The 8,853-nt window shown below is 44.5% G+C and overlaps 1 protein-coding gene across 1 annotated transcript; it reads left to right on the top strand.

Annotated features, from left to right (window-relative positions):
- Positions 1 to 1,827: 1,827 nt before the first annotated feature.
- On the top strand, positions 1,828 to 6,344 carry LOC150042083 (C-type lectin domain family 2 member D11-like). Its single transcript, XM_090325204.1, has 4 exons — positions 1,828 to 1,900; positions 4,174 to 4,355; positions 5,006 to 5,109; positions 6,173 to 6,344. Exons 1-4 carry the CDS (start codon positions 1,828 to 1,830, stop codon positions 6,342 to 6,344), a joined length of 531 nt encoding a protein of 176 aa, XP_090181330.1.
- The last annotated feature ends 2,509 nt before the right edge of the window (positions 6,345 to 8,853 follow it).

The following is an 8,853-nucleotide window of genomic DNA, read 5'->3' as shown; positions in this document are numbered from 1 at the left end:
TGAATTACTGCCTAGAACTCCAATAACAGATTAAACTCAAATTACAGATTTTCCTTGATGCAAGAATTACAAATATCACTGTACCCAAATCCAGACTTAGCATCTTTCTTTTCCTAAATACACCTAACTGCAAACTAGTATTGAGAGTAAATCATAAGTTGATAAACTTTTAAACATTTCTTTTAAAGCATTTTCTCCAGTTTCATATATTTTAAGGGGCAGTTTCAGAAATACCAATCACATCACCCACATTTTACCATCAGGTTTTCAGTGTCAGTCTGCAAGGAAAAGGGACAGGATGAAGGTGAGACATCTGGCCCAGCTTTTGTGCCATGTGTGAACTTTCCCTAGGGCCTGTCCCAACATAGACACCAGAGCTACACCTTTGCCAGTTCTCCTCTCAACCTCAATGTCAGGCCCACAGGCCTACCCTAAGTTTTCCCTGTCCTTTCTCTTGCCACTTAATTACATAAACACTTTTAGACAGACAAAGGTCTTGACACTGATAAGCAAACATTTATATTTAAATTTCTAATACTTATTTCTAATACTTATCCTCAAATTTAGTTGAGGAAAATAAATCCCAGTTTCCCTGATGCCTTTTTGCTAAACTGGATAACTTGATTATAATATAAACAGACTAATGCATTATAATACCAGATTTTTTAATGCAAATTACAGAATCCTTAGAAAAATCTTTTAACTTGTTCCTCTTAAAATAAAGCAATAATTCTTTGAGATATTTGGAATGCCCAAACTTCATCATTTTTCTTGGAGTTTAGACTTAAAATCACATTTACATTTACATTTTTGTGTGTCAAGTAGAAACACACCCATTGTTTTACACAGCATGCTGATAGTTTAATCTTGAACATGTTCACTCTCTCTCACACACACACACTCACACACACACACATTCATACTCACAAAGATCTTAAAGCATGCAAAAATAATATCAGTGGTAAGACATAGTTTTGCCAATCTTACTCTGGCATCCTTTAAGACGAAACTTCTTACCGAGCACTTTGCTGGGCCTTTTATTTCCAGGGTTTATCTGCTAGCGAGTTAATTTAGCATAACCAAACTCTTCGAATTCCTTCTCCTGGAGCAAAACTCCCAGCCCCCTCTTTTTAATATGTTTTAGCTGCGCTGTCCCTGAGCTTTTTCACTGGAGGCTGGCACCCTACCACTTGAGCCACTTCTCTCCACTCCACTTCTGGCTTTTTGGGGCTGAGCAGGAGCTAAGGAATTTCACAATCTCTCCTGCCCTAGAGTGTTTTCACTTCAGATAGTATCTCAGCCTGTAAGCCAAAGAAGGCATTATTATTATTATGAAAACTAGATCTCAGGAACAGGGAAGGTGGGCTAGTGGTAGAGTGCTTGCCTAGCATGCACGAAGCCCTGGTTTCCATTTCTCAGTACCACAAACATGGAAAGAGAAAGAAGTGCAGCTGTGGCTCAAGTGGTAGAGCTCCAGCCTTGAGAAAGCTGAGGGACAGTGCCCAGGCTGTGAGTTCAAACACCAGGACTGGCAAATAACAGTAACAATAATAATAACAATAATAATAATAATAATAATAACAATAATTCTGACACACCAATCATTTCAATTCTAATCCATTGAATTTCAGATCCTGATTCCTCTCTTGTTTTTGTTTTGTTTTTATTTTTTGTTTGTTTGCTCTGTCAGGACTAAGAGCCAGAAAGGCAGAAGGCTGGTGGGAGAATCTGCATATCCAGCTGCCAGATAACACTTGCAAATGCCAAGGTTACCTCCTTAATCCTCTGGATCCAGTCGGTTCTGCCTAAAAAGAACAAGGAGGGAAAATGACAGAAGCCTTGGTGGGAATGTTACAGAAAAATCTGCCTTCCACAGACTACCAAGAAAGCAGGCCAGCAGGTAACTTGAATTAGGTTTGAAGTCTCCCACAAAGGCAGCTAGGCTGGGATGGAGGGAGGGAGGGTTAGATCTGGGATGTGTGACTTGAGTTGGAGTAACATTCCTCTTCTTTCTTTCTTCTCCTCCTCCTCCTTCTTGTCGTCCTCCTCCTCTTCTGCTTTTTTTTTTTTGCCAGTCCTGTGCTTGAGCTCATGGACTGAGCATTTTCCTTGAACTTCTCAAGGCTAGAGCTCTACTACTTGAGCCACGGAACCATTTCCAGCTTTTTTCTATGTATGTGGTACTGAGGAATCGAACCCCTGTCTTTGTGCATGCTAGGAAAGCACTCTACCACTATGCCAAATTCCAGCCCTTCTGTGTGTGTGTGTGTGTGTGTGTGTGTGTGTGTGTGTGTGTGTGTGTGTGTGTTGATTATGGAACTCTGGGCCTGGGAACTGACCCTAAGCTCTTCAGGTCAAGGCTACCGCCCTACCCTTGGGCCACAGTGTCACTTCCAGTTTCTAGTGATTATTTGGAGATAAGAGTCTCATGGACTTTAGTGCTGGGCTGGCTTTCAACCACCATCCTCAGTTCTCAGCCTCCTGAGTAGCTAGGATTCCAGGCGTGAGCCATCCTGTCCAGCTTTATTTATTTATTTTTATTATTTCGACAATCCTGGGCTTGAGCTTATGGACTGAACACTGTCCTAGGACTTTCTCAAGGCTAGAGCTCTACTACTTGAACCACAGAACCATCTCCAGCTTTTTTCTATGTATGTGGTACTGAGAAATCGAACCAGGGTCTTCATGCATGCTACACAAGCACTCTACCACCAGGCCAAACTCCCAAGCCTTATTTTTTAAATTTTTTTATTGCCAGTCCTGAGGATCGAACTCAGTGGCTGGGCACTGTCCTTGAACACCTTTTGCTCAAGGCTAGTGCTCTGCCACTTGAGCCACAGTGCCATTTCCAGCCTTTTCTGAGTATGTGGTACTGAGAAATCGAACCCAGGGCTGCATGCATACTAGGGAAGCACTGTTCCACTAGACAACACTCCCAGTGTACCTTTTTTCTTTCTTTTCTGCACCTGGGCGCTGTCTGAGCTCTTCACCTTAAGGCTACCACCCTACCCCTGAGCCACAGCCCCACTTCCCTCCTCGCCTACTTTTATATTACATTTTTATTTTTATATTTTATTATTCCATATATTCATATTATATATATACAATTTGCATGTAGATCATATAGTATGTTATAGGATTGATAAAGTACAACATACAACAATTATATAGCACCATGTAACCTAATCCTGTATGTAATATAAGGGTCTATATAGCCAGGGGGCTGGGGTTTACATTTGTCATCCCAGCTACTCAGGTGGCTGGTGGTCAAGCCATCCTGAGCAGGAAAGGCCATGAGCCTCTTCTCTCCAATGAACCCCCAGAAAAGTAGAGGTGGAGCTGTGGATCAAAGTGGTAGAGCACTAACTAGCCTTGAGGGAAAACCTTCAAGGACAGTGCCCAGGACCTGAGTCAAGCCCCAGGTCTGATCAAAACAGAAAGTATATATAATATAATAGTATGATATAATATATAGAATAATCATGTTATATTATACAGTATATTTATATTAGAATATATGCCATTATGTTATATAACATTATGTATCACAGAACATAATGGTATATCATATGAAGTATTTATAATGTCTATCATATAGCATATGACCAAGCTGGGATTTGAATTCAGAGCCTGGGTGCTGTCCCTTAGATTTGCCTCTCAATGTTGGCTCAACCACTGGAGCCACAGCTCCCTTCTGGCCTTTTTGTGGTTCTGTGGAGATAAAGAGTCTTCAAGACTTTCCTGCCTGCCACCCTCACATCTCGGGCTCCTGAGTAGCTGGGCTTACAGGAGGAGACACCAGTGCTCAACTCCTCCATTCTTCCCTTTTCCACCATTGCAAGATGGCCTCTGGTGCTAATTGAGCCAGGACAAGCCACAGTATGGAATGCTATAATCATTTTCCTTCTAGCACTTTCCTTGGATTCAGACCCTCCTCTTTCTCTGTTTGCAGTGAAGAGGCTCCAGGAAAATATACCCAGGAATATCATCACCTATCACACTGGCAAAATGGCACTGCTGTCTGTTGACTATTGTGGCTCTGTTAGGGACGACAGTTGTGCTAACAGTGATTCTAGCAGGTGAGTGGCTTTGAATGACCAATGTGTGGCTTAGGCCCCGGGACAGGCACAGAAAACAGAAGACTGATTATAAAGCAAATCCATTGTCTGTTAGGGAACCAAGCAAAAAGCCGCATTCCAGAGCACAGCCTGTATTCTTCCTGTCCAAGAGAGTGGATTGGCTTTGGGAATCAGTGTTTCTATTTTTCTGAGGACACAAGGAACTGGACGTCCAGTCAGGACTTTTGTGCCTCCTTTGGAGCCAATCTGGCCACCTTTGACACCATCCAGGACCTGGTAAGAAATGCTTTTGGGGTTCCTGGTCTCTGTGACATGCTGAAGACACCCCACCCCGACTTGGAGAGGTTGTGTGAAGTTAAAGGGTTGGGCGCCAGGAGCTCAGGCTGTCATCCAGCTACCCAGGAGGCTGAGATGGGAGGATTGAAGTTCCGAGACAAACTGTGCAAGAAAGTCGTGAGACTCTTACCTCCCAGGAAAAAGCTGGAAGGGGATTTGTGTTACCGCCTTGAGCACAAGAGCTCAGGGACAGGAATGGCAGGGTGGCTTGGTTTTAAGAGCTTGATAGCATGCAGGAAGCCCTGGGTTCGATTCTTCAGTACCACATAAGGCAAAAAGATGGGAAGTGGAGCTGTGGCTCAAGTGGTAGAGTGCCAGCCCTGAGCAAAAAGAGACTCAGCGCCCAGGCCCTAAGTTCAAGTCCCAATATTGGCACAGATATGCAAACATACACACACACACACACACACACACACACACACACACACACACACACAGAGGAAAGAGAAAGAATAATTCCTTCTAATAAATAGCTTCTTAGGAGGTTAAGATGCGAAGTCAAAATTCAAAGCCAGCCTGGGACAGGGGAAAAATAAAATTCATCTGAAAGACAAGGACTCTCATTTTCAACTCATTGTGTTTTATTACAGAATTTCTTGAAAAAACACAAAGGTTGTGATCATTGGATTGGACTTAGAAGAGAATCCTCAAAGCACAGCTGGAAGTGGGCAGACAACACAGACTTCACCAACTTGTACGTTGTCAACCAACTTTTGGCTTGTTTGTTTGTTTTGGGTCAGGACTGGGGCTTGAACAAAGGTCCTGGGTCCTTGTCCCTGAAGTTTTGCTCAAGGTTAGCGCTCTACCACTTGAGCCACAGCGCCACTTCCAGCTCTTGCCAAATAGTTTACTGGAGATAAGAGTCTCATGGACTTTTGTGCCAGGGCTGGCTTTGAACTGTGATCCTCAGATCTCAGCCTCCTGAGTAGCTGGATGACAGCTGTGAGTCCTGGAACCCAGCATGGATTTGTTGTTGTTGTTGATGTTTTATTTTTCTGCATTTTGGAAACAGTAGAGCCTGAGTGAAGGTCACGTCTAGGGAGCCCACAGGTGGCCGTGGGTCATGAATGAATGCGTGGTTAGTGTGACTGGGATGGACGGGTGATGGACAGACAGGTGGCATTCACACCAGGACTTTGAGAATGGAGAAGAAATGCAACTCAGTCAGCAGTGCTCATCACCAATGTGAGACGACCGCTGGTCTATTCTGGTGAAACTCCAGACAGGGGCCGGCTTGTGGCCTGGTGCTGGAGTGCTTTCCTCGCATGCACAAAGCTCTAGGTTCGATTCCTTTGTACCACATACATAGAAAGAGCCAGAAGTGGCACTGTGGCTCAAGTGGTAGAGCTTCAGCCTTGAGCCAAAGAAGCTCAAGGACAGTGGCTAGGCCCTGAGTTCAAACCCCAGTACTGGCAAGACAAAAAAAAAAAAAAGACAAAAAAAGACAGGCAACAATCTGCGCTCTGGTGGCTCTCACCTGTCATCCTAGCTACACGGGAGACTCACATCTGAGAATCAGGGTTCGAAACCAGCCGAGGCAGGAAAATCCATGAGACTCTCATCTCCCATGAACCACAAACAAAAATAAGGCAGAAGTGATGTTGTGGCTCATAATTGGAGAGCAGGGCTAGTCTTGAACACCAAACCTCAGGGAGAGACCAAGCCCCGAGTTCAAACCCCATACCTGACAAGAAGAAAGAAAGAAAGAAAGTATGTACCCAAATGTGAGTACTGCACGTGTTTCTGCTTGGCTCTAGGGCGGAAGTTCGAGGCCGTGGGGAATACGCCTATTTGAATGAAGGTGGAATTAGCAGCGCCAGGGTCTACGCAGAGAGAAAGTGGATCTGCAGCAAACCAAACAGCTACACCCAGCTGCCTCCAGCTCTCTCCTATCCCGTGACTCCTTCTCTACATACTGTCTGCTTGTAGCTGGGATCCTAAAAGCTCATGCCTAGAATCCCAGCTATGCAAAACACTGACATCTGAGGACCTGGGTTCAATGCCAGCCTGGCCAGGAAATTCTGTGAGACTCTTATCTTCCAATAAAGTTTCAGAAAACTCGAAATGGCACTGTGGCTTAATTAGTAGAGCACTAGCCTTGAGCTGAAAAGCTCAGGGGCAATGCCCAGGCCCTGAGTTCAAGCCCCAGGATTTCCCAAATAAAATAAATGAAGTTTATAACAACTTTAGGGTTGCTACTGGGAGACAAAGTTGTGGCTTCTTTGTTCTGGGGTTCATGGAGCCAGGGGGTGTCAGAGCCCACTGGAAACACGAGTCATTCTCCAGTGACACACGTGCATGACACGGCCAGGCGTCAAAGGCCTGTGCTATCAGAAAAGATTGGGATTTACACATTTCCCACCTGAAGCTCATTCAGTTCCTGCTTTCAGTTTCACCACATCTTTACCTTCAAGGAATTGTGAAGAAGCGTTTCCCCTCCCCATGTTAAGTTAGAAAAGCAACACATCAACTCTCTCTCTCTGTATGGTATGTGTTTGTGTGTGTGTGTGTGATATTTCCAGCATGCACTTTATTTCTCCCAAATTGATTGTCATCATCCAAAGGTGCAGGCATGTCTGAATCTCTGTATTCTGTATGTGTTTCTGCATACGTGTGTATGTGCATGCATGTGTGTACCTATCATTTTGTGTCTATCCAATTATGTATGTATGTCTGCAGAACTCATCTGTCTTTATCTACATCCATGTAATACGGATGTATGTATCTACCTATCTGTCTCGAGAAAAAGATCACACAAGGGGAGAGAGGATTTGGGTGTTTGTTTCTATCTAAGCCTCTGAAGTATTTAAAACTTATTTTGTATTTCCTTGCTAAACTCTATGTGGAATAGTCTCATCTATTAATTGGGAAATTAGATTGAGTACCAGTGCTCACTCCTGTAATCCCAGCTGCTCCAGAGGCTGGGAGCTGAGTGTGGAGGTTCAAAGCCAGCCCGGGAGGAAAGTCTGTGAGACTCTTATTGTCAATGAACCACCTGAAAACCGGAAGTGGAGCTGTGGCTCTAGAGGTAAAGCTCATGCCTACAACTTCTTGGCTCTGAGTTCAAACCCCAGGACCACAAAACAGACCAACCGAATCCAACACAAAGAAAATTCTCCACAGCTACCAAATGTCAGCTGAATCTGTCATTTTCTACTAGGACTGGAACTCAGGTCTCTACACGGCTCTGCTCAGAGATTAATCGTGTGTGTGTGTGTGTGTGTGTGTGTGTGTGTGTGTGTGTGTGTATTGGGCTTTGCTCTGTTACTGGGATTTGAATTCAGGGCCTTGCTCTCTTGTTTACTTTTTTCCCCCCAAAGACTGGTGCTCGGCCGCTTGAGCCAAAGCTTCCTGTGTGGATTTTTGCTGCTTCACGGGAGATAAGAATATCACAGGTTTGTCTACCTGACCTGACTTTGAACCTCCATCCTCAGATCTCAGCCTCCTGAGTACTGCGGTGACAGACGTGAAACACCCACTGCTCCCTGCTCATTCTGGGGTCACACACACACACACACACACACACACACACACACACACACTCAGCTGGCTAGGGAAAGCCTTGGTCTCTGGCCCAGGTGGACTTGGCAGGGAATCTACCGCCCCCGTGTGGGCGCAGGGCGCGGCGGCAGCATGCAGAGTGACAATGTCCCATTTCCACAGGAGACCAGGAGAGTGGAGACGTCATGGCCTCTGCTTAGGCCAGAAAGGGTTGAAATCCCCTCCTCTCCCTCCTAAGGCCTTTTATTCTGCATGGTTTACAAGGGAGCTGGAAAAAGCCTAAGAGCGGTGCTGGTGGCTCAGGCTGTCACCCCAGCTACCCAGGGGCTGAGATATGAGGAGCACAGTTCAAAGCCAGCCTGGGCAGGAAACTCTGGGAAACTCTTATCTCCCATGAACCAGAAAAAAGCCAGAAGTAGGGCTTTGGCTCAAGTGATAGGGTGCCTGTCTTTAGTAAAACAGAAAGCACTCAGGCCCTGAATTCAAGCCCGAGGTCAGGCACAGAAAAAAAGGAAAAGAAAAGGCATAAACCTACTAAAGTAAAAAAAAAAAAAAACAGAAAGCAAAAAACAAAACACACATATAGTGTCTGAGATACAATCGCATGCAACTCGCACATGAATTATATTATATACAATATATTCTACAATATGAATTATGGATAATATATTATATAACATAATAAAATACAATGTATTTCTAAAATATATGTATATATAATATAATTGTTTTTCAGTCCTGAGGCTTGAACTCAGGGTCTGAGCATTGCCTTTGGGCTTTCACAAGACTTGAGACACAGCACCACTTCCGGTTCCTTCCATGTGTGTGGTATGGAGGAATTGAACCCTGGTCTTCCTGCATGCTAGGCAAGCACTTTACCACTAGGCGGGGCACTCAACCCAGAGTTCAACTCTTATTTAAAAGATTTTTAACAAAA

Source organism: Megascapheus bottae, chromosome 37 (genome assembly GCF_031878675.1).
Source record: "Megascapheus bottae isolate mThoBot1 chromosome 37, mThoBot2.hap1, whole genome shotgun sequence".
In the NCBI taxonomy this organism is placed as follows: domain Eukaryota; kingdom Metazoa; phylum Chordata; class Mammalia; order Rodentia; family Geomyidae; genus Megascapheus; species Megascapheus bottae.
The sequence above is the reverse complement of the archived record's forward strand: the minus strand, read 5'-3'. Positions and strand labels throughout refer to the sequence as shown.

Excerpts from the sequence above, each read along its gene's own strand:
- LOC150042083 (XM_090325204.1), top strand. The coding sequence starts at position 1,828 with ATGACAGAAGCCTTGGTGGGAATGTTACAGAAAAATCTGCCTTCCACA. Across the intron at positions 1,901-4,173 it reads CCAAGAAAGCAGGCCAGCAG|GGAACCAAGCAAAAAGCCGC; the intron begins GTAACTTGAATT and ends ATTGTCTGTTAG. Across the intron at positions 5,110-6,172 it reads AACACAGACTTCACCAACTT|GGCGGAAGTTCGAGGCCGTG; the intron begins GTACGTTGTCAA and ends GCTTGGCTCTAG.